The sequence below is a fragment of the Meleagris gallopavo genome, chromosome 2 (genome assembly GCF_905368555.1).
Source record: "Meleagris gallopavo chromosome 2, MGAL_WU_HG_1.1, whole genome shotgun sequence".
NCBI lineage: Eukaryota > Metazoa > Chordata > Aves > Galliformes > Phasianidae > Meleagris > Meleagris gallopavo.
Window position 1 is genome coordinate 106492664 of NC_139405.1, and position 25299 is coordinate 106517962.

Below are 25299 nucleotides of genomic sequence, written 5' to 3' on the forward strand. Positions count from 1 at the left end.
GGTGGGGAGGGGTGGGAGAAGGACAAAATCCCATCACCGGCCACAGTTCGGTCAGGGCTGCGAGGTTGGACCCACGCAACACCGCTCCATCCGCCTCCAGCGCTGGAGAAGGGAATCGGGGTTGTTCGCCCGCTCCCCATCGCTCTGGATTGCGCTCGGAGACCCATCTGGGGTTTGGGGGGCCCCGCTGCGAGATGTACCAGAGCTTAGCCATGGCGGCGAACCCTGGCCCCTCGTCCTACGAAGGGGCAGGTGGCTTCATGCACGGCGCTGCCGCCGCGTCCCCCGTCTACGTGCCCACCACCAGGGTCCCCTCCATGCTCTCCAGCCTGCCCTACCTGCCCAGCAGCGGCTCTTCCCAGCAAGCCAGCCCCGTCTCCAGCCACTCCATCTGGACTCAACCTGGAGCTGAAAGCGCCGCATACAACCCCGGATCTTCCCACCCGCCCGTGTCACCTCGCTTCTCCTTCTCCACCAGCACTCCCATCCCCTCCACCTCATCACGGGATGCCGCGGCGGCTTACAGCAGCTCCTTGAGCCTTTCTGCTAACGGGAGGGAGCAATACAGCCGGGGCTTCGGCAGCTCCTACTCCAGCCCTTACCCAGCGTATGTGAGCCCCGAAATGGCCACCACTTGGACTTCTTCGCCCTTCGATAGCCCCATGCTGCACAACCTGCAGAGCAGAGGGACGCCCGCGGCCGCCCGGCACGCCAACATCGGTGAGCAAACCACCTCGAGGCAGGGATGGGGTGGGAGAAGGGAGAAGGGAGAAGGGAGAAAGGAGAAGGGAGAAGGGACGGTTTCATTCCGTATGCTCCCCAAATCTTTATCCGCGCATCCTTTTCTCTGGAGGGTTTTGAATGCATCTCTGCCAGAGATGCAAAATTTTGGGCTTCCACGTAGGTTGTGCCGTGATGGACGCAACCCAACCGTTGCAAAAAGTCCTCAAGGGATACGATTCCAAAAGAAAAAATGTGAAAGTTAAATGGAGGTAGGCCTGGAGCGGCCAGAAATCACGTGCCGAGCTCCCATGGAAGGGTTTGCTCTGCAAATAGATCTGTGAACATTTTGGGACCATCCCATTGCAGTCTGCAGGAGCACACAGGCAGCCCTTTCCCGGGCTTGGTTTTGGTGCAGAAGGGGGAAATTTAGGGACTGAATGCATGAGAGAGGTTCAGTATGTGAATCTCAGCTCTCAACCTCGGGCTGCTTTGTGCTGTGTCCTCTTTGTAGTTTTTGGGAGGGTCGGTTAGAGACTGGGAAAAGGTGATAGAGATGAAGAAACATATCCATTTCATTCTTACAGCCGCTGGCACCCAGTTTTGCTTTTTTTGGGTCTCCTGGGTGGCTCAGCACAGCTGAGTGCCCCAGAATTGAATTTCAGAGTCCCCATTGCCAAAAACCCATCCGGGATCCCTTGAGCCGATCCCCGTCTGCGGCCGACACCCGAATTTCCATAAGCAGCTCTGTCCTAAAACCAAAGAAATCGCTCCACGAGGCTTAACATATTGCTGTTGTATTTTGGATAGAATAAAAGGAGAAATGGAGAGAAGAGTTGGGCCGAGGGACTGCTCTTATAAATCTCCTTCTGTTGCCCACGGTCTCGTTGTGGAGCTATTGCTGTTAGCTTTGGAGTTAACAAAACGAAAGGCGAACGGCTTGCGTTCATCGGCTGATCAATGTCAGGATTGCACTTTTTAACCTGCACTTTAGAGAGCACTTTTCCCATCTTGTCCCATGAAATTTTCTCAGTCTTTTGTATTATTTTTAGGCGTTATCATAGTGAAAGTTGGGTGTCAGCGAAGGCTTGGCCTTGCCAATGCCTTTTGCATTTCTTCAAGTATTAAGAGATTGCTTAAAATGGGGAGCAGAGCAGGGATAAAGGCCATTGAGGAAGGGATTTTGGGAAGCCGTGCGATGGTGGATGTGCAGGAAACCCAGGAGCTATTGAATTGGATCATTTATGCATTTGTATTTGACTACCGTGGCATCTCTTCCCATGGGAAAAAAATACACCGCCTTTATGCAGCGGTCACAAATGACTTCTTAGCCATAAAAAACACTTAAGAAAATGAAATGATCAACATGAAGACTTGTAGTTGCAGAAATACCGGGCAACTTTCAGGTGATTTGGGGGTTCCAAGCCCTGTGCTGAGCAGAGCTCTGTGCTGCTGCCCCGCGGCTGCGGCCTCCCCGTGCTTTGTGCCGAGCTCTCGCACAGCACCGCGCCGATGGGACGAAGCTGCCCAACATTCAGGGTGCAGACAGAAATGGGGATGGCATGGAAGGCAGCTCCTTGGTGGGCAGCTTGGGGCCCGAGCTCCTTCCTTGGCCTTTCCTTAGGATATTTCTTTCTCCGCACAGTCTCTGGGTGGAAACATAACCCTTGGCGCAAGGCTCTGTTAAACCGAGCGGTCCTGGCAGCACTTTCATTTTCCTCCGGTGATTTTGCTTAGTGGAAAATGCCACCCTTGGACTGCTTTAATTGCAGAGCAGTCTGTCAATACCATAATATTAATTATTATTATTACTAATGAAGATCAAGCGCGCGCAGAGTTGGAATTGCAGACTCAGACATGCAGTCTACGCAATTGGGAATGGCACTTATTTCCCACTGATAAGCAGTGCTGCAGGAAAAGCTCGGTGAAACTGTACTCGAAGGTGATAGAAAACAATACTAAAAGAAAAGCTTTCTTGCTTTTCCCTAATAGGAAGCATTTGGGGTGCCATAGCAGCTCTGTGGTATCAAACAGCAGTCTGGGAAGCATAAATAAATATAGGGAAAAATAAAAATGGTGCGTGTTCACGGTGCCCCACTTGGGCTTCTGGAGGTATGTTTGGGGAGCACTTCATTACCCTGCAGGGAGGATCAGAACTGGCAGCCTAAGGCCGTGAACTTGCTGCAGGTGAGGGAATGGAACATGGGCAGTACCCCTCCAGGAGCCCCTCCGGCTGCTCCCAACTGCCCCCAAACCCCTGAAATCCATCCAAAAGCAGTGCAGGAGGGCAGCTTGCCCCTTCCCCCTGGCCAGGCGGGGACGAGTGTGGATTGAGGCAGTTTGCAGCACGAGGACGTCAGACAGATGCTGCTTCCCCATCCCACTGCAATTTCATTGCAATTTGATTATGTTTCTTTCACTGTAGCCAGTGCAAACTTACAAAACAGAAGAAAAATGGAAGAAAAATAGAAGGGATTTTTGTTTATTTGCTGCTCCATTTCTTCTTCTCGCTGTTTTTTTTATTTTTCTTCACTTTTTGCTCCAGCGTCCAGAGGACGCTGAATTTTGCTGCCGTGCTTGGGAGCATTTCAGGGCATGGGGCATTCTGTAGAACTATCACAGGATCATAGAATTGTAGAATTGCAGAACCACTGAACCACCAAATTATAGAATTGTACAATCGAAGAATTGTAGAACTGCGGAACAGTATAATCATTGAATTGTTGAATTGTAGAGTTGTAGAATCATAGGAACGTAGAACTGTAGAGTCAAAGGATCATAGGATCACAGAATCGTAGAATCATAGGATCATAGAATCATAGAATCATTGACTCATAGAGTCACAGAATCATAGAATTGTTGGATCATGGCATCAGAACCATACGAAGGGCAGCTGCTGGCCCTTTGCATTTCATTCCATCTTTTGCCAAGTCCCCAGCCAGGCACTGCAAAGATCAAAGCCTCGAGCAGACGCTGTGCTCGGTTGGAAAATGTTTTTTCGGTGCTGTTGGGAGATTGGGAACCAGATCTTAACACTTTCCCATAGGGATGCGAAGAGCTTTGCCTGGTAGCATCCCCAGGCCAGCATTTCCAGTGACTCATCGCCTTCGCGACACCCCCTGCCCTACCCGCAGATGCCCCGGGGCAACAGTGAGAAGGATGAGGTTTGGCTTTTGCTCAAAGGCACGGCTCTGAACGCTTTGACTTTGGGCTGAGGGAGGCATTCCGGGATGCTTTCTCCCTCAACTTCTTTCCCCTTTGCAAAAAATCACTGCTAAGAGCAAACTGATCAATCACAGCCCTCCACAATTGTCACCGTGGCCATAGAGCACAGTCTGGGACTTGAGGGCAAAACCAAAGAACTGAGGGATAGGGATGCAGGATTTGAGCGCGCTATTCTTTTCTTTACCCCCTACGCATCCCCAAACAACATATTTAAAGCTGCAAAGAAAGTGGCAACAATAGATTAATGATGTAGATCCGTCATTGGAAGCGGCGCTCAATACAAACAGGCATGTTGCATAGAGCAGCTGTGGTGCAGTACATGCTGCATATCAGATCATGTATTATAGGTTTTGTATATATATTTATGTATATATATTTGCAAAGCAGCGGAATTGAAGGCAGTGGGAAATGGCTCCAAGTCTAACACTTTATCAAACCAGGATTTGTTATTTTTTTCTCCTCTGAATACAAATTTCAATGCGCGTTTTTATCCCTGTAACAAAACCAATGATTTATTTCCTCAGAGCACAGCCCATCATTCCCTGTTTCTGCATTTATTTCCATCCGTTTTGGGGGTAAAAATATGAAATCCTTGGAAATAGAGGAGGGTTTATCAGGGGATGTTTAACAGAGGGAATTGGACCCGATCCTGTTGCTTCTGTGCTCTTCTGATGATGGAGGAGCCTTGGCTCGGTTGGCAGAGGTGCTCCTCGCTTCTCTCAAATGGAGAAATATCCCTTTCCTTTTTTCTTTTTTGAACGGGAAAACCCAATGGTTGAGATATTTAGGGAGCTTGGTAACATTGGCCTGGAAAAATCTTCCCTTTGCAGCAATGCACGGACCAGCAATAAATCCCAAGCCAGGTGAAAAAGCAGCAGGAGCACTGCGAGGTGAGCAGGGATCTGTGCCTGGAGGTCGGCAGTGTTGGGGCTGTGAGAATAGGGATGTGAAAAAATGCAATTTTCAGCACACGCGCACACAAAACCAAGAGTTAAGAGCTTTGTTAAAGTAGAAAACTCCAAACTTTCAACGCTTTCTCATTGGCGAAGGGCTCTGCATTGAAATTTTTGCTCCTTGAGACCAGCCGAGCGTTGGGCGGATCGGGAAAAGAGCTGCAAGCAGACCTCTTTTTTTGGACATTTTGTCCCCAAATTCCTTTCCACATCTATAAGCCTGGCGGGCCCTTTTGTATCGTTTGCTTACCAAAAAGGGGTGCAGAGATGGGACTCGTGGGGCTGCTGGGGGCAGAGGCAGACACTCCGATGTTTGCAATGTGACCGCGCTGCCGAAACCCGAAGGACGGGTTGTATCAGGATGGCTCGCTGGGTGTGAGGGACGTGTGCAGTTATGCAGGGGATGGGGAATATTCAGCTGTTCCCCCTGCAGATGGGTCCCAAGCTCCCGCTGCTTTCGGGCTGTCTGGCAGGAAGGTGTAAATCCGCCTTTTGCACGCGGCTGCGAAACGCCGCTTAAATAAGCGGGGAAATAGGAGAGAACGTGCTTCTGCATCCCAAATGATGCCAAATAACACAATCAAATTTCAACATAATGTTGGAGGGGGGGTTGCTCATTTGGGAGGGTGAGGGAAAAAGCAAACCCTTGGGCCAACATTGCTTAGAGCTGCCTATTACTGTCCCGAAGCACGGCGAAATACTAAACCCCTCCAACCTTCCACGAGCTGTCCTCACATGATCGGTCACGGTGACCGGTCCGAGCTGTAAATACATCCATAATGACAAATTAAAGCCAATTATCTGCCATTCCTTAGCAGTGAGGTCCTCAGACGCGGGCGCTCACATGTGCGTGACAGCGGCCGAAAATAATTCCATCGTCATTGCCTCCGCAATGGGGGATGAGTGAACGGAGGGCTCTTTTGGAAATCCCTGTGCTGTGAACACTTTGCAGGATCTCCTGTGAGGTGGCTGCAGGGATGAGGTTTTTTTCTGGGGGTGTTCAGGTTTTGGGGGTTTTGCTTTGGGAAAGCAGAGCGCGGAGGAGAGGTCCCGGTGGCTGGGCTGTGTTTGCAGCATTTCCCGTGTGCCTGAGCAAAGCCAACCCATGCACTCAGCTGGGATTTCTCTCTCTGTGCACAAGCAGGAGTTGGGATCTCTCCCCCAGACAGAGATTCCAGAGCCTAGCAGGGATCTGACCCCATCATCAGCTCTGAAATGGCTCAGCCTTTCTTCTGCTGTTGGCAGCGCCTGGGTTTTAAAGCCAAGTTTGGGGCAGCACCAACTGGAAGTGAAAAGTAATATATATTTTTTTTGTTTTGTGCTAAGATGTGCTTAGTGATGTTTCTTTTTCCTAGTTGTTTTCCTGCACGGTGATGGTTTTGGTTAATTCTCTTTGGTGGCTCTGGTCACCCATAGCCCCTGTAGGATTCAGGAGGGGCAAAACTGTGTCTTTCTGCTGCTGAAATAAGGAAAGTGCTGTGGGCTGAGCACCCAGTGCTCACCTCAGTTTTCTCACTGACTCCATCCAGGTATTCCCAGCCCACTCTCAGGAGGTGTGTTGTGCTCATCACAGGCACTACATTTCCTTTTGGATTTGCATCTGGAATGCAAACATTTTAAAAACTGAAAACAAAACAAAACAAAACACCACCACCACAACACCTTGCCTGCTTTGAGTTGAAAGCATTCCCATCTGAAAGCAGGAGGCTGGGAGCTGGTGCAGAGGTGCAGACACTTGCAAACGACTCGGGGACCTGAAGCTTTTCTCCCCATAAACCAGCAGCACTTTCTTTTTCCTTTTTGGAAAGTGCCGCAGGGTTTGCATGGTGCAGCACAAAGGGGTTTTCTGGTTTATTTTTATTTTTCACGACCCGTAAAGCTGGCGAGCCCCTTATCAGAGCCAGCTGGGCTTCACAGCCTTGGGAGGGAATAGGAAATTCAGCTTGTTTGTGAAGGAGGGAAAAAAAATAATTCATAGAAAGCCAGGGAAAGCGAGTTTTCCATCGGTGGGGAAGGGGCAGCTGGAGCAGAGGTGCGTGGGGCTGAGCTCTTCCCTCCTGGTACCGGCTGCTTCTGAATCTGGGATCACAAAAGCTCTGTTTGGAAATGTCTCCTAATCTCTGGTGTCTGCTTGGAGCATCTCAGGAGGAATCCTGCCTCCATCTTCTGGAGCCGTATTATTATTATCTGGCTGTAGGTGTCCCTGTTCATTGCAGGGAGTTGGACCAGATGGCCTTTAAAGGTCCCTTCCAGCTCAAACGATTCCACTATTCTGTGATTATGCTTGAGGCTCTGCTTTTCCAAGAAGGGAAAGAGGCAGATTTGGGGGCAACAGGAAAGCTGGGAAACCTTAATTCCTGTGCGCTCACACTCCAGAAGAAACAAAAAATGCTTACATTAGTTTGCAAGCCAAGCTGTCGGGTTTGTAAGCCAAGGAGCCGCCGCCATTTAACATTCAGGCCTCAAAGTGCTGGGGCTGTAAATAAGAGCAGCAAGGAAGTGAGCCCCAGCCATCAGGGCTCCTCTGAACCACCCATACGGCTCCAGGTGTCTGCAATGGATTTGGGAAGGGCTTGCCGGCCACAGGGCTGGCTGCTGGGAAGGCTGCTGTGCTGGGACATGCTGGGTGCTGCAGCTGCTGGGGGGTGTCTTCTCCTCGTGGTCTCCTGGGCTGGGAGGATCACAGAATCATTGATAGAATAGCTTGGGTTGGAAGGATCGTCCAGTTCCAACCCCCTGCCAACCACTGAATCAGGCACTAGATCAGGCTGCCCTCGTGCCCTGGATTCTGGGCGCAACTGAGGTTTTTTCTGCACGGGTTTCCTATACTCAGTCCTTCCTTTTGTCCCCTCCCAGAGGACGGGCAGGCTGCATGCCCCTCGCCCCCTCTGCAGCCATTTCTATTTCCAACATCCCGTCAGACTCTGTCACCTCCCTTCACACGCGATCAATAACAACGAGTGAGCAGGTTAATTATAATCACAGAATAAACGCCGCGGTCTCAAAGTTCACTGCACTCGAGCAGCATTTCAAAACGAGTGGACGACGCCAAGAAACTTTCATTGATTCCTCCGGGACAGGTGTGGGAGTTTGAACCTGTCCCCAAGCTGATCTGATTCGAGACTACTCCATTTTGGTCCTTATCTTAACTTTCGCCTATCTTATAATGTCTGTTATTTTAGATAAAAAGTCCAATCAATTGGGTTAGAAAAAACTGCAAGTTGCATGTTGCCCTGATAAGTCGGGTACCTGCCTGGGCTGCATTTTCTGAGTGCTGAGCTGACCTCTGCAGATACTTTATCACAGAATCACTCTGTCCACGGTCCCGCTTGGCTCTGAGCTGCCTTCCTGTCCAGAAAGGCATCAAACAGGAGAGGGGAAGGGACAGGGATTAGACAGCTCCACCGTCCCGTGTAACACCAGGAACTGTGGACAAAGGCTCTGCTTGTGCCTGGCTGTCTTTCTATGCGGGTCCTATATCCCTAGTGGGACTATGAGCTGGACTCTGAGCCCCACAGTCCAAATGAGCGAGCTAAAAATATGGGGCAGGGGCCTCAATGTTCACACAAACACTGTCATGGGGCTCTGACATATCAAGCAGTGTATAGCCTTTGTAGTTCATCTCTTACTATACATGGTATATACATATTTTATAGCATATAAGATATGCATTTATATACGTGTGTATGCATTATATTTGTAGTATATACATCGAATATTACATATAGTTATGTTCTGTATAGCCATAAAATAATAATTCTAATAACAAAAGCAAGGAGAACTAATTAGTAATGCTTCCTGCTTGCTAAAGCAGTATTCTTTAGTATATAGTATATCTATATGAATGGATATGTCTATACATGCTTGTATATGCATACATAAAAACATGCATATATAATATGCATACAATAGTAATAATACAACTAATTTTATTCCTACAAGCAAGATTGACTCAGATAAATATCCTACATAGAATCGTAGAGTCATTAAGGTTGGAAAAGACCATTAAGATCATCTAGTCCAAGTGCTGACTGATCTGCACCACTCAGTACAAACAAAATCTAAAAAATGAGTTTCTGAAGTGGCAGCGTGGCAGAATTGCAGGTTGCAAGGGATGCCTGGAGATGTCCAAACCCAACCTGCCCAAAGGAGGGCCACCACCTTCATTGGCTGAGATCTGCATTGTCTCTGGCTTTGTCTTGATGAGGCTTGGAAATGCCCAGGGGTAAAAATGCTCTCACCTCTCTGGGTATCCAACTCACCTCCTAATGAAACTCTTATCCTAATGCCCAGCTTGTCCCTTGTGTCTTCTCCCACTGTTGAGTTTGCCTGTTGTCAGCATATACCCAGATAACTTCTTCCTAATACTTCTTTGTCATGACCCTAAATAGCATCAGTTTCCTGGGCCCAGAACTGGCTCTGGCTTTGATTCACTTAGGTCACTTCTATAGACAGATAGGTGGCTACCATCAAACAGATGCTGCAGTAGATGCGTGACCACAGAGCATTGGGTTCCAGTGGTTTAAGGACTTTCAGCTCAATCTGTTGGGCTCCAGCACCCAAAAGCACATGAAGGCTGTGTCACGCTGGAAGATGAACCAGAGACATTAGACATCCAAAGTTTTCCTTGGCTCTGATGCTCTACATTTTTCCACCATCATCCTTTCCCCTGCAGTCAGCAAAGTAGAACCTCTGCTAAGGCTCTTATTTGGAGATGGGATGTATTTCTATGAGGAAAGCACTGGCTGATTTTCCTTTGTCTACTGAGAGAAAGACCATTTCCAGGTCCCTGCTGCCAAACAGACCCCATCCATGAGCTCCCCATGCTAATCTGAGATTTATTAAAAAATATTTGGACAGTCGATAAGCAGAGGAATCTCCTGTTTATCAGAAGAGCCCCAGATATTTACAAGTGTAAGAACTGTAAGTAGGATGAAGAAAGGGGAGGTCACCTTGGTGGGTGGGATCAGGTCTGCATCCCAGCAAAAGAAAGCAGACCTTGGAGCTCACTTGTGAATGCCTTTGCCATCAGCACAAGTTGTCATTGAAGGGGCGGCCAGTGAATTCTCTGAACAACAACAGCTTTTGCTGCACTCTTTTAGGATGAGCTTTTTGCAGGATGTGATGGATGGGTTTGTGCCTGGTGGTGCCAGCAGCTGCTGATGGGGCAGGAGTAAGCAGGTAGGAATGGGTGGGGGGAACAAATGGGTCTGCTTATTGCCCCTGTTGTATGGGGTTGTGCTCAAATAGGGTGCTGAGGTGGCTGTGATCTAACACGTGTCCAGTCTGTCTGTCATCAAAATAGCCTTTGTCTTGCACGTGTACGTGCACTAGTATCTATATGTGACATATAGTCAGTGGACACGGGAAAAGGATGGCCTTATTCTAATGTAGCACAAGGAGTGTTTACTAGACCTCCAGCCCACGTGCAGACACAGGACTCTACATAGTCAGGAGTGTTTGCATATCTTTCTCCTGGACAGCAGGCTGTGTGTCTTTTGGGTTTGAGCCATGGTGCTTCAATGTGTCTGTGTCCCATGCAGCTCTGGTACGATATTTAAGCTTGAGAGTTTGGGACCTGGTGATGCTGGAGAGCTTTTCCAAGAAACCAGCTTGTCCAGCCTCCAGTACCACCTCTTACTCCTTTCTGAAACCATATGCTGAAACATTCCTGGAACAGTGCTTTAGTTGTTCTCCACTCTCCCTTGCAGTGGAAACACAGTGGGGGCACGGAAGAGCCTTTGCTCCTTCACAGTAGGGAAGATCAGTGTCACAAGGAGATGACTTGATCAAGGGAAACTTATTGCAAAGCCAAGGCTGAACCCAACTCCAGGCACAGGATTTGACCAACCTTCCCCTCATGTCCCTCTAGCACATGATTTCAGCTGGTCCTTTGGCTGCCTCTACCTCTACTGTCCTTCAAACAGGGGAAAACATATCCACGAAGGAAAGGAATATGCTTGGCTGTTGGCAAAGCTCTGTGCCATAGACCTTGGCTCACCACAGGCAGAGCAGGGAGCTTTGCAGAGGAGGGACACGATGTTCCCTTTGCCTTGACATGAAACATTTGGCCTGGGAACAGTTGTGCAGGAAGAGTTTCGCTCTGGTGTTTCACAAGGCAAAGGGGAAATGCATTTTGCCTTTTCAAAAGTGGCATGTGGCTCAGCCAGACTGTAGGTTGAAAGCTTGCTATGCAATGGAGTGGGGTCCTTGGGCTTGCAGGGGTAATGCTGCTTAGTCTAAGCAGCCAGTTCATGGTGGGGAGTTCTCTCCTTCCACCATTCTCTGCAGATGAGCAACCACACAGATGATGTCAGCTGTTAATACAGATCACAAGTGAGTGGGGAACTGCACTCCCAGCAGCGACTGGCTCACAGATGTGTACTCTTAGGCAGGCACTATCCTGCTGTCTCCCTGCCAACCACATATCTGGGTCCCATTTGTCTCTAAAATAGTGGGTAAGTGTGCAAATCTTGCCCCAAACCTGCCAGAGGGGAATCAGAGAGAGAATAGGAAAGGGGAGAAAAAGCCAATGGGCAGAATCTGTTTTTACAGAACCATGCTCAGCTCCACTAGCTGATAAAGCACAAAGGCTTTCTGTTCCCCATCTGCATGCCAAGCTGACGATGCCCCCATAGAAAAGGGAAAGACTCACCGACAGCTTTCTCTTGGCTGCAGATCTCTTTCAGGCATAAATGTGGGCTCTTTTATTTACAGTCATTCCCTATTTCTTCTGCTTTTGTCTCTCCTTGTTTTCTGCTGCTCTGTTTTTCTTCCCAGCCTAGCCCTGCTCAGACACAGTACTGGAACAATAAGCAGTTTTAACAGGTGTGATCTGAATAGAATGTTTCTGGTGGTTTTCTTTAGCACATAAAGCTTCAACTCCTGGAGTCCCATGCAATTCTCAACCCATTTAAGAGATGTGACTTTCAGCTCCAACAGCTGCAGCAAAACACTGATGAAAAGGACCTCAAAAGGGTAAAACTGTAGGAAGGGCGTCCACAATATCACTTTTTTGATGGAAACTGTTTTGGGATTTAGGACAAATTATCCTGAACAGACAGGAATGGTAAATCCCATTTCTTTCTACCATGCTGTTGTGGCTTGGGACCTTCTCAGAGCCCAGGGTGTCCATGTGTCCGAGTGCCCCAATGTCCTGTGCCTCAGCTGCCAGTGCCCCCAGGAGTCCATTTGGGATTCTGTATACACAGAAATGTGGCTCTCACCTCTTATCATAACAAATTGTTTTAGGAAACTGCTTCTCTGCAGGGAAAACTGCTCTCAGGCTCTGTTTAGAGCCTGTAAGTGCCTGGCTGTGTTTGAAGGACAGCTTCTCTTTTGCTGAGTTGCTTCACTGGCTTGAGAAGACACTTCTGCAGGGAGAAATGTTGATATTAAATATCCCTCCAGCTGTAAACAAAACTCCAGTGCTATATTAATGGAAGTCTCTTTCTCCCCAGCAAATAGAGAGGGGTTGGGGGCAGGAAGGGGCTGGAGGGCAGAAGAAAGGAGACGACCTTGTTGCTGTTTCTCATGCAGGTCTGACCTAAATGTGTGCAAGGAGGGCTCTTTGTCTCCTTCTAGAGGCTGGTTTGGGAACAAAACTTACAAACTGGCTGTTGGTTCTGGAGGAGTCAAAATCTCTCCACCAGAGGTGCTTCTACTGTTTTATTCCTTTGCGTACTGATCCTTTGGGTTCACCCACTGAAGGTGATTTCTCCAAGGATGTGAAATCTAAGGTTGTTAAAGAAAAGCCCTGCCTCACAGTCAGAAGGTCTGGGCCTATGGATGGGTACACGGGCAGAGTTGGGGTTGGGAGAGATGGTCAAAGGACCCAGTGAGGGATGTGTGAGCTCTCTTCAGACTCAAGCCTTGGGCAGCCTCCCCTTGATCTCCTTGGTTGTGTGAGAGCATCTGATTCTCTTGCCTGGGAAGGCAGAAGTACTCAGATTTCAAGCAGGCCGTGTCCTTTGTGGTGGGAGATGCTGTCATGCCCCAGCCATGCTGGCAATAGTGCCTGTAGATGTGGGCTGCCTGGCATCTCTGATCTGTTTTCTCCTCTAGCTCTGCAGTGTCCTCACTGGTTGCTCTCTGTGGAGCTGGCGGTGGATGTAAAGAACCACTCCCAGTGACTAAAGGCCATATGCATGAATGCTTTTTCCCCAATAGCCCTCACTGCCCCACTTAAAGAGTTGCTCCCAGCTCCTTAGGGACAAAATGTCCCGTTGTGGAAAGTATTTCGGCCATTAGCGTGCTCAAGACCTCACCCAAGATTAGGAGACTGTTGTGCAACACGCAAGTGACATTTCCTGCCCTGAGGACCTTGCAGCCTTCATAAACAGTAGGTGTGAGGGGAAGAAGATCTGTTGTAAGCTGGTGAATGGGAGCCGGCCAGGACCAAACCCACCCACTCCATAAGCTGGCTCATTTAGCGTGGTTCTGTGATCTGCTCTCATGTGAGCAGCTCCTTCGTGGACTAGAGGCAGAGTTTGATAAAGCATTAAAATAGAAAGCCGTTAGCGTTAGCCAACACCAGGTTTAAGGATCCAACCCATAAAAAAAGGCCCAAATGATCACAAGACCGATATAATCTAAGATAAGGGTTGGGCAAAGTCACTCCAGGAGCTGAGCCTTCGAAGAGGAACACGAGACTTTCTAGCACACGTGGCAAGGGAGGCTGTTCCAACCACGGGACTGTTTCTTTCCTCGCCCAACTGGCAAATGTTATCCTTTCCTTAACCCTGCTCCACACTTGGCTTTGGGAGGAGGACTAAATCTTTCGAGGAGGATCTCCTAGCAGAAAGGCTATTATAGAAGTCACCGGATGGGCCCATAAATCTCCATTATCAGGCAGTGGCTCCTGCACCATGAAACGGAAATCGTTGCCCTGAGTGCAACTGGGGGAGCCTTTCCTTCCATTCCATTGTTCAGGTCCCTCTGGGAGCCGTTCAGGCAATTTGCTGCCTGAATAAACGTTTCCTTTCTCGGCTGCTAGTACAAGGTGAGGGAACGAATAAGTGTCAGGGGATCTCATAATGCCAGGATTTAGAGCTCCAGCCCCAACACAGCAGCCAAGAAAACACATTGCTGCTTCTATGAGGAGCCTCCAGTCTGCCACGCCTTAAGCCCTGTTATTTATAACAAAGGGCAAACGAAGCAATCAGCAAGCATGCCCCAAACTGGGTGCAGATTTGGACGCCACGATATAAAGAAGGACATAAAACTATTAGAGGGTCCAAAGGAAACCTATGAAGATGGCTCCTGTTACTGTGGGCTCAGAGCACTAGGAATGGCCTTGTCTCAGTGAGGACCTTGGAGATGCTGTGGCCTTCTCACGAGAACCCATGCGTGGGTAGGGGTTCTTCATCCCAGTTATGCCCCTGAGGGAGGGAGGCAGGCAAAGACCATTGCCCATACTTTCAAAAATGAGCAGCTATTTTGAGTGTTTGGGTTTCCTATGCCTTGGATGTCTGGCCACGTCAAACTGCGTGGGTTACTGCTGGTAAGCTCATCTTATTATTTTACAGACCCACACATAGGGCAGTTCAGAAGACTCCCCTTCACAACTTCAGCCCTGAATTCAGTGATGCTGTGAAATTAGAGCACCTCTTTTAGGAAGCAATCTAGTCTCTTGCCTTTTCTCCATTGGTGCCAAAACGTGTTACCCTTTCATTCTCCGAAAGGTGCTCACGAAGACTGCATTGTCTTCTCTGAGCCAATCTTGAGTAGTTTCCAAGACACATCCTTCTAGAGAACATCCCTGCTGAGAAGAACTTGCCATCACCAAGCACGCCTTGAAGAAAGAGAAGCTATTTCTCTTCCAGGTGAGACTTGTTGAAGTCAAGGAGGCCTGACACGACTCTAGGAATGGCTTTAATGCACTCCACAGATGCCATCTTCTGACTCAGTGCTGGGTGGTGCGTGCAGGGGACGCACCCATCTGCTATCTCCCCATGAGGCTGTCATTAAGGAGAGCCACCCATTGCATGGAGCCTCAGCGTGACCTGGGAACAAAGTCTGCTCCTTCTCCATCTCTGGTTATTCCTATTTATTAGCGTTTCACAAGGCTCACCTTTGTCTGCAGCTGAGAGTGGAAAATCATATTTATGCTATCCTAACCAAGGGCTAGTCCATCTCTTGACATTTCCAAAGTTTTTGCCTTTTTTTGCTTTTGCTTTGGTTAAAAACATTCAGATTTTGGTTTTCTAGCATAAAATTCACCAAGAAAGATGACGTTTTGTAATTATTATTCAAGGGCACAACTGAAATCAGCCAAGGGTTTTAACTGTTGTCTTTGGACTACCCCTGCTATGCCCAGTCCTCCCTGGATTGTGTCAATGACTCTCGCTGACCTAGTTTTAAAGAGGAAAGGATTTTCTCACAAGATGAAAATTACTATAATATAATAAAGTTGCTTTTTTTGGGAAGAGGGGGAAATGATTAATCCAAAACCTCAGAAATTTCTAAGATGAAAAAAAACGGTGAAATGTTTTCCTTTCTTGAGATTTTTTTAAGGAAATTAGTTCCTTCCTGACCAACTCTTCCAATTCCTCCTCTTTTCAAAGGAAGTTTATTTGATCTGGATTTTGGCTGTGACTCAGTGATGATTTTAAAGGGGAAAGTGAGGCATTATGGTTGTAGCATCACTGAGTCCACATGTACAAAAAACAACTGGAGGGATTCCCATCTTTCCTAAAACACCAGCATTGCTCAAAGGTAATGAGGTTTCCATAAGAGGCTGAGAAGATACCAGATTCCTTCACTTCTGGTTCCTGAGCCCCTTAGGTACACTCATTTCCTGTTTTCTAGCATTTCCCTATTGCCACATAGTGTAATCTCCTGCCATTTTTAGCCTGGTTGTCTAGAGAAAACTAAGCTCACATGAATCCTCCTCCATGTCTGGTTATCACTCCCACCTCAGCCATTTTTTAATCCTTTGGTTGTCCAAGGAGGTTGTGGATGCCCCATCCCTGGAGGCATCCAAGGCCAGGCTGGATGTGGCTCTGGGCAGCCTGGTCTGCTGGTTGGTGACCCTGCACATAGCAGGGGGTTGGAACTAGAAGATTGTTGTGGTCCTTTTCATCCCAGGCCATTCCATGATTCTATGATTCTTTATAGACATATAGTTTTCTACTGATTTTCCAAAAAAGTTCGTAGAGCAGGAGAAAACATGGCTGATGTTTGAATATAACCCTTACTAGATGGCAGAAAACCTACATGCGACCGAGACATAGATCTGCAAGAAATCCAGTTCTGTTGGTTTGCTGTTTGGGGAACTGACTTCCGACAGAAAGCTGAGATTCTTGTACAGGCAGCAGGGGGGCAAGCACAGTGTTGGTACCAGCATGCTGTGAGTTAATGCTATACTGGTACGTGGTGGTTACAGGTCTCAGTGCAAAGCTTTTGCCATCCTCCAAAAGCCTCCTGTGTGATGCAGTATATTGGGAACCATGCTTTTTCAGCAGCCTGGTTTACTCCCAGTCTACACCAAGTGATGGAGCCTTTTGTTGCTGTTTGTTCTTTTCTTCTTCTCTCCAATTAATTTCTTATCTAGTCTTCTTTACTGCTGCTGATAGCAGAACATGGGCATGCCTTGGTTACTGTGTCTGGGTGGATGGGAAATCCAGAAGTAGGAAGGGTTTGTAACTCCTTTTTCCAGAAAAAATACCCTCCCCAGCCTGATCTCAACAGCTGATATTCTTCAAGTGGAATCACCAGCAGCAACACGCATTTTCAAGGGCCTTGCCAACTGGATGTAGCTACATTCTGTGCTTGTATTCTATTAGGTGAAGCGTGTTGGGCTGATTGAGTTCTTGGCTTCTAGAGGGCTTTGTACATGAGGGTGAGCTGTCTTCCCAAGAGGTGACATTGTTGAGGTGCCCTGAGCTCTGCAGCAGTCTGCAGATGACAAGGACGGGTCGCAGCCAGAAGGATGGGGCTGCCCCAGCCTTGGGCAGTCACCCTTACCATCATCTCACAGCCGCAGCTGAGCCACGGTGGAGGGTGAACCTGGACTGTGGTGAGTGAATGCACCAGGATGGAGATTTGCATCCAAATCTGTGACAGCTCTGTTCAGGAGCTGTTTCTTGCGCTAACAGGGGGAAGGCATGAGAACATCTCTTTTCCTTGGCTCTCTACAGCAATTCTGCAAAGGGGCTGAGTAAGGAGCAGAGCTGTAGGGAGCACAGACAAGATTCTCTCTGCCCAGTGAGGGATGCCTGGGCAGTTCTGCTCTGTGAGTCCAGGCTCGTGTTTTTCCATGGTCACAGGCAATTTGTCTGGACTGTAAACACAGCCGTTTGCCTGCTCCAATCTGTTTGCCCTGGCTATGTCCAGTTTTGAAAATTAGATAACGTCAGAGCAGAAGGGAAGGTTTCTATTTCTGTCTTCTGGTATCCGTATCCCAGCACATCCCTGCTGCCACAGAAGCCTTCCAGCCAACACTATGACAGGGAAAGAGGTTTCTCTTCCCAATAATTTTGTTGGCTTCCCTGCGGAAGGAAAGCTGTTTCTTGCACTTTCTAAACTCTGATTGCTGGTGATTTCTTTGAACATCACTGCTGGGTTCAAATATTGAGGACCAGAGCAAAAAAAATCACGTACAGTTGCTTAACTAACCAAACATTTTCCTTTCTCTCCCGTCATGGCAGCAGAATTTTTTGATGATTATTCAGAGGGGCGAGAATGTGTCAACTGTGGGGCCATGTCCACCCCGCTCTGGAGGAGAGATGGCACAGGGCACTACCTCTGCAACGCCTGTGGGCTCTACCACAAGATGAACGGCATCAACCGGCCCTTGTTCAAACCTCAGAGGAGGCTGGTAAGTCAGCAGCACATGGTGTATGCGGGGTAGGGCTGTGTGCAAGGATGGAGACAGCCAAGATCAGGCTGGATGGGCTCTGATGGAGCTCTGGGTGTCCCTGTTCAGTGCAGGGAGTGGGACAGATGGCCTTGAAGGGTCCCTTCCAACTCAAATGATTCTGTGATATAAAGGTGACAGCTAGATGGTGATGTCAGGCATATTTCCATTACATGGTCTCTATGTGCCTAACATAGGTGGATTTGGTCCAGATTTCCAAACTCAGCAAAATTGCATTCTGTTTGATGAGATATTGATCTAAGTTATTGTACTGTTCAAACTAATTGTGCTCTCACTTCATGGTGGTCAGACATCTTTTCTGGACACCCTGTTTGCTGCTGTAATTGGACAAGTTAAAGCAGAGCTTCTGGGGCAGGTGATCATCCCAAAGGCTATGGGTCGGGATGGGACATTCATGGGGAATGGGAATATCTTGGTGTTGATATTCTGCCCATCCCAGCCTGCTTTGGAGGGGAGTTTTGGGAAGGGCTCTGCATCTATGCCCCAGAGATACGAGGGTTATCACGGCCCCCAGGCAGCAAGGAGCCAGCAAGCCTTCCCTCAGAGACTCATCTTCCATGTGGCTTCATCCTAAGCCTGCCCTGCACTTCACATAGCACAAACCTGACTCTGCTCAAACCCAGCCATTCCCTGCAAGTGCCTAAAATGACACTCGTGGTTTGAGCACAGCCACCGCTCACAGCCACCCAGCGCCCTCTGGTGAAAATCCCTTCCAGCCATGGGCTGAGCCAAGCTGGCGGCGAGTTGGACTGGATGGTGCTGCCCTTCCAGCGCTGGGTATTCTATGATTCTGTGATTCTGTGACTTGGAGCAAACTCGCTGGGATCTGAGATGCTGCCGGAGGGCTGATGTGTTTCTTTTTCCTCTATTTTCTCTTACAGTCGGCTTCCCGTCGCGTTGGCCTCTCTTGTGCCAACTGCCACACGACCACAACCACACTCTGGCGCAGAAACGCGGAGGGAGAGCCCGTCTGTAACGCCTGTGGGCTCTACATGAAGCTCCATGGGGTAAAACCTTCATTCCTTTCTACTCTTACGGGGAGGGTGCTCAGAGCACAAATTGACCCACAAATTAGGCCCAGATTCTTCCCTACCTAAATGCACTTTCGTGAAATGCCTGCCACTGGGGACTTTGTGCATACAGGGAGGTCTGATGTATCTAGAATAGTCCTGTTGGAGTCCGAGGCACAGAACTTCAGGATGCAAATCTCCAGCCCTTCTCCCACCAGTGGACTCCAAGTGGCAGAGACAGAGTCCTCCAAGACCTTGGTGTTTGCAGAAGCAAGCCCCATTCTGATTCCCATTGCTGCTGCTAGGGTTCTGTATTCAACTCCATGCTCTCAAGGTTTTCCTGCTTCAGAACAGATGAAAGTGCATTCATGAGAGATAGGCCAAAGCTGGAAGACAAGATAGATGAGGGGAACCACCGAACCCAACAAATTCTTCCTAGAAATCCCAGTATGTTTCTGACTATGCGGTTGGCGAGCTCAGTGGGATCAGTTCCTAAGGGAGATTTCCCCATACAGATTGGGTAGCTTTCCATAAATAGGCATTGGCCAGAAAGACATCCTCATCTCCAAGTTCAACAGGAAAGTAATAAATCACTCAATATCTATGCCGTAAAAAAGCCCATCTATTCCCATTTAGAAGCACACTTTGTAGCTTTGACATATCTCTTCATACAGCAACGCTGACCAGTGGCTTTGGGCTCCATTTTGTTGTTGCTTTCAATTAAATCAGCCAGGTTTTGTGGAGCTGATGAGGTAGAGCTGGAGTCTATTCCTAGGTGACTGTATGGATGTACAGAAACCAATGCACTTGTATATCTGGGTTCACAGGTTCCAAGGCCGTTAGCAATGAGAAAAGAGGGCATTCAGACAAGGAAGCGTAAGCCGAAGAACCTTAACAAAACAAAGACGCCAGCAGGTAAGCATTAAAAAGGAGAGGCAATTGTGTGTGTATACACGTGCAATCATGTTTCTGGCCACTTGGATTTATGCTGTATGATTCAGACACCCAACGACAAAATGGGCTGATTCTTCAAAAAATGGGGAACGTTGGAATGTCTTTCAGCAGTAACAAAGGCCTTTCTGCTACTTTTTTTTTAATTATCTTTTTTTTTTTTTAACCTACAGTAACTTTGAGTGCTTTGAAGTGAAAGGCCCTTGGGAAAAGCCCAATTTACCATCTGCTTTCCCACAGGTCCATCCAGCAGTGAGAGTCTTACCCCGACCACGAGCTCCACGAGTAGCAGCAGCAGTGCCACGACCACTGAGGAAATGCGCCCCATAAAAACAGAACCAGGGCTCTCATCTCATTATGGGCACCCCAGCCCAATTTCTCAGGTACAGAGGACAGTGGGACAGAGATGGAACTGAGAGTGGTAGATGAGGGGAGAAGAACATCTTAAAAACCTCTATAGTAAGAGGTTGCCTCTTTTCGATGCTGGAACCTAGAAGTTCATGGTAGGAAATCTGGGATGGGGCAAAAAATACACATTTTTGTCACCATGTTTACAGCACAGTGTGGATGATCAGTGATATGTAGAAGTTCTGAATGGCCAAAATTTGTAGCAGCCCTTTTGAAAACGTGAGATTTCTTCTAGCTGGGCAGCTGCATAAGTCACATCGCAATAAAATATCCATTCTCTTTGTATGACTTGATTTGTCCTGAGCAAGAAAAGCTTGGCAGTAGGACTCTAGTTTATCTGCACTGGCTGGATGTGCATTGAGAAATGTAGTCACATAGCCCTAATCTAACCCAGACCCTGCAAAGGTAAATCAAGGCAGCAGGATGTAGGGTACAGTGGGTGCTCTGCACCTTATCCACCACTAGATGTCTTAGGAACAGCACTTAGAAAAGAACAATTTGTTCCCTATACAATACTAGCAAAAGGCAGGGTCTAGAACAAGAAGAAAAGTCTGCCCAAAGCATCACACATAAGCTACAATCTATGGCAAATCCTCAGACATGTTACTTCTCCACGTGAAGGGCTCCTTTATTATTTGAAGCTTTTTTTTTTTACAAGATTTTTTCTTCTTCTGCAGGCATTCTCGGTCTCTGCCATGTCTGGACATGGATCTTCAATTCATCCGGCAATTTCAGCCCTGAAGCTTTCCCCGCAGGCTTACCAGTCAGCCATCAGCCAGTCTCCACAAACCAGCTCCAAACAGGACTCCTGGAACAGCCTGGTCTTAGCTGAAAACCATGGGGACATCATAACTGCATAAACTGGTCTTCCACCCATAGACTTGAGGCTGATCCACTGGAGAGATGAAGAAGATGCCACGTAATAATCACGTCAATGTTGTTTCCCTCCTCCCCTGCTCTCCTGCCATGGTGAGATGTTCCAACAAAGAGGTAAAGAGGACTTACGTGAAGTGTAGGAGAGCTCTTACAAAACAAACCAAGAAGACTCAAATCTCAAAGTAACTAATGGATTTGAAACCTTTTTCCTCCCTTCAAACAAGTTTCCTTTTATTCGATTGCCACCACCTTCTAAGAAATAGCCAGAAACACAAAAATGAACATATTTTTTGTGGGGGGTTGTCTATTTAAAAACATTTGCCATTTGAGACTTAGACAATGGTGGCACAAAAAAAATCTTTTTCTCCTGTCACCATCCATTTGTTTCCTGACCAGAGGGAATGCCATCATCATTACCCCATTTCAGTGATCTTCCACCAAATGGAGCCAGTTTCAGAACAGTTTGTTGAACAGACACGCTGTGGTGGCTTTAGTGGATTTGATATGATCTAGGGCAGAGAAAAAAAAGAGACCCACGTCCTCATCCTCAGCTCATGCATCTAGAGCATTGCCTTCATTTCCCTAGATGGTCTGAAAATCTAATGAATGTCTGTATTTAATAGTAACTCCTTTCCTATTTATCACTACAAAATCATGGGACTGTGTTTCTAAAAGATGGTTGGCTGAGCCTGGAGAAAGTCTGTCTGAAGTCAAAAGGGGATTTTGGAAGGAGAAACTTTCTGGAAGCGGGTAGAGGAAACCCACCTTGATCATCAAATCCTGGAGGAAACTATTGGGCTTTTCCCTTACAAATAGCTACAAGCCAGGCTTAGAGATTATTGTAGAGCACAGCAAGTGAAAAGTTGCTCTTTAACGCTGCTGTGCTCTTGCTTTTGAGACAGTTAATTTAATTATTTTGCATACTTTTCCATTGTCTTCATTGTCATTGATGAAATCTGACTGTCATTTATTTCTCATTGTACTCTGAGTGCCCACTGTTCCCCTAGAAGCTGGCTCATGACCATTTTCCATGTCTTAAGGATTTCACCTTTCACAACAAGACAAGTCCTCAGCCTCTAATGGATGCAGGCAGGGGCCATCTTCTTTACTAAGCATGTGCATAGACTTGCTTGCCTGCAAGAGAAGCTTAACTCCATTCATACACAAGTATTAAACAAAACTCATGTGTTTGCCTAACCATAAGCCTTTTAGCAACCAGAAAATTCTGGAAAATTGAGTTGGAAGTGATGCCAAGAGGCCACAGACTCATTCCCTTGTCCAAAAGGGATCAGTTCTACCTAACCTACCTTTAGTTGCTCTTTGTCTAACATGTGCCTAACAAAATTCAGCAATGCATACGCTACAGCTCCTCTGTGCAGTCTAAATGCTTCCACTGATGCTTGCCAGCATGTTTCCATCAGCGTTTCCAAGGAGGGACAGCTTTGCCTGTACAGGTGGAGAATTTCTGGGACACCTCATCCTACAAGATTCTCCAGTCTTGTTTCTGTCTGCTCCCAGACTCCATTACCCTTCTGCTTGCCCTCCCAGCTCCTTCTTTTCCTCCCTGCATCCAGAACTTGACTATGGAACTGCCAGGTGATACCAGAAGAGGGATGGTGCATCCCCACAAAATATGCTGAAGGATGTAAGGTGCCACCCTCCATCTTACACTCACACTTCTCCATTGCCACAAAGAGTGTTTCTGACAAAATACCAAGATACGTGGCTTGGTGAAGAGGAAAGCCACAAACATGGTTGAAGCAAAACCACGACCTTGTATTATCCGTGTTTGAACTCTCTATTTTCCTCCTGATGGTTGAAAAGTTTCTTTAAGGAGAAGGATTCAACTGGACTGGTTGTGACAGAGAGTTGAAATGGAGCACAGTAGAGAGCTGGACCCCTCCACAACCCCTGTGCTCTGCTCAGTAACTCAGATTTGCAGGGGTTTGTAGAGGTGACAGAGACTCTGCACTACCTGGAGAAAGACACCATGGCAGTGATGCCATGTCTGGATGGTGTTTGCACCTTGAGGCTCCTCACTGAGCTTCCCCATAAGAAGTGTGGTCTTCCCATTGACAAGGAGTGCCTTTCAGCTGGCTTATGGGAATGAAACTCCTGATCTGGGAAGTTTTTCCATCTGCCACTTGCAAGATAACCACAGAATTTGCACTCTGTCCTTCAGAGCTAATGTAAGGTCTAACCTCATTAGTTTATTAACTACAGACAAGGAAGAGCCGTTCAACGAATAAAACATTACCATGAAATCCTGTGATTCTGTGGAAGCCCAGCAGCCTGCAGAGAAGAGGCCAGAAATAGCACCTAAGAACATGAATTTGGGGTGAAAGAAAAAACAAAGGTGTTTCTCCAAGAGCACACAGGTCATTAGTCAGCCTCCTCCTTGTACTGCATTGCTTTGCACTCGGCAGCCAAGATCTCTTGGGATGCAGCTGTCATCTTGTCTGTGACAGAGAAGAACACACCCCAGAGATGCCTCTTGGCTTCTGCACACATTTCAGATGCCTAAAACTACCCTGGACAGCCTGAGGAAGAGGGAAGCAGGCAGCCTCCTAGAGAGGAACAAAGGTCCAGATCAAAAGCACAGCATTTCTCCCTCTGTGCTTATGCTCCCAAAGGCTTTTTCTGCCTTGCCCTTTTACTGTGCTCCTTGTATTGCCCTCAAAGCCAAAATTCTTGGCTGAAGTTCTCTCCTGCCCTTAAAACACACTCCTAAGTGCCATAAAGGAATCTGTTTGCAACGCCAAGCAGAAAAACCTACGAGACATAAGTCTGGTGGTTCCCTGGCTCACATTCTCTTAGGTTACCTAAATGACAGAGTTTGACTAACTGGTTTTCTGCTCCCCACAGAGCCTTAAAAATTGGACATTGAAACTCAGTGAGGAGCATTTAGAGGGACCCTGATAACAAGATGTCTGCTTTCACGAGGCTCTCGGCCCTTTCATAGTAGAAATGAGCTCTTTTGTCACTCCTTTTACAAGTAGTTGAAGTTCAGGTGTGCCTCACATTGCCAACAGAACATGCCAACACCAGAAGTGATGCATGAAGGGATACTTACAAGATGTGAGAATGACAGTCCTAACAAGAGGTTCAGCTCAACCTAGCTGAGGGGCGACCCTGAAAATTTGGGGTTACATTTGAGCTTTGCTTTCCTTCAAGTGATAGGAGAGGCACAGAGAACCCGCTTTGTTAATGAAATAAAATACAATTATCAGAGACTTAATATAGCAAAACAATTGCCGCTATTATTATTGCTATAATTTATTCCATTGCAGCATGTCTGGAAGTCCAGCTGAGGACCACCAGCCAGATAACTTCCAGAGGTCCCTTCTAGCATCAGCCACATACAATGATAGGCCTGAATTTGTGTATTTGTACACAAAAAAAAAAGTACACAGCTGAGAACCATCTCTTCCCTGAAGAGTAAGAGCAAAGTGCCTGGTCCTGCAAAGCACTTGAGCACATCTACCAATGTATTTGCTGAAGATGTTCCCTTAAAGCTCAGCATTAATCACACACATAAACTGGGATGCCTGAGGATTTGCAGCACATATCTGGGTTATGCCAAACCAGAGCAATGCTATGGCTCTATGGCAAGATGGGAAGTTGAGAACTGGGATGGAGAGAGAGAAAGGGGTGGAAAGGTCATTTATCATTTTTAAATGTCTTTCCTCCTTGTGAAAGTGCAATATCTTGAATTGCATCAGTTTTTGTTTCATAAATTAATCCAAAGAGATCCATATTTCACTTGCAATTATATGGGCTGATTAGACCTTCTCCAATCAGGAGGAGCTCAGGAGTATTGTAAGGGAGCTTTGAAACCAATCAACAACTCTTAGTATAACTGAATATGACAACAGTTAATATGACTGAAGCTGTGACTGTGCCAGGGGTGGTGTTTGGTTTTGTTTGTCGGTTTTGGTTGGTTGTTTGTTCTTTTCTCATGCATTAAGTTTGAAGATTCCCATGTCAGCTGGGGAAGTCCCACAGAAAACAGACACTGATTTGTAAGGGGGAGAGGGAAACCAACCAACTGAACAAGCTGTAATTATTTAAAGATGTAAAAAAATATATATTATGAAGTAGTATGGCTACCAATCCACGTAATGTCTACACCTTTAGAACTAATGGAAATAAAACAATAATAATAAAACCAAAAGGCTGTGCCTGAATCTTGACTTTCCTGGTGGGCATCCTGGGGAGAGCTGGGGGTAACTGATCACATATTCAGTGCACCTGGAAAAGCAGTGCTTATTTTAAT

At 47.3% G+C, this 25299-nt stretch overlaps 1 protein-coding gene across 2 annotated transcripts; it reads left to right on the plus strand.

The window, feature by feature from the left end:
- On the plus strand, nucleotides 1-25197 carry GATA4 (GATA binding protein 4). 2 transcript variants are annotated; one of them, XM_085218323.1, is made up of 6 exons: nucleotides 1-720; nucleotides 17549-17718; nucleotides 18660-18785; nucleotides 19616-19703; nucleotides 19980-20122; nucleotides 20825-25197. In XM_085218323.1, exons 1-6 carry the CDS (start codon nucleotides 195-197, stop codon nucleotides 21005-21007), a joined length of 1236 nt encoding a protein of 411 aa, XP_085074449.1. In that variant the 5' UTR covers nucleotides 1-194; the 3' UTR covers nucleotides 21008-25197. The 2 variants fall into 2 exon arrangements, with proteins under 2 accessions (XP_085074449.1, XP_085074450.1); XM_085218324.1 differs by having other exon boundaries at nucleotides 17552-17718.
- Nucleotides 25198-25299: the final 102 nt, after the last annotated feature.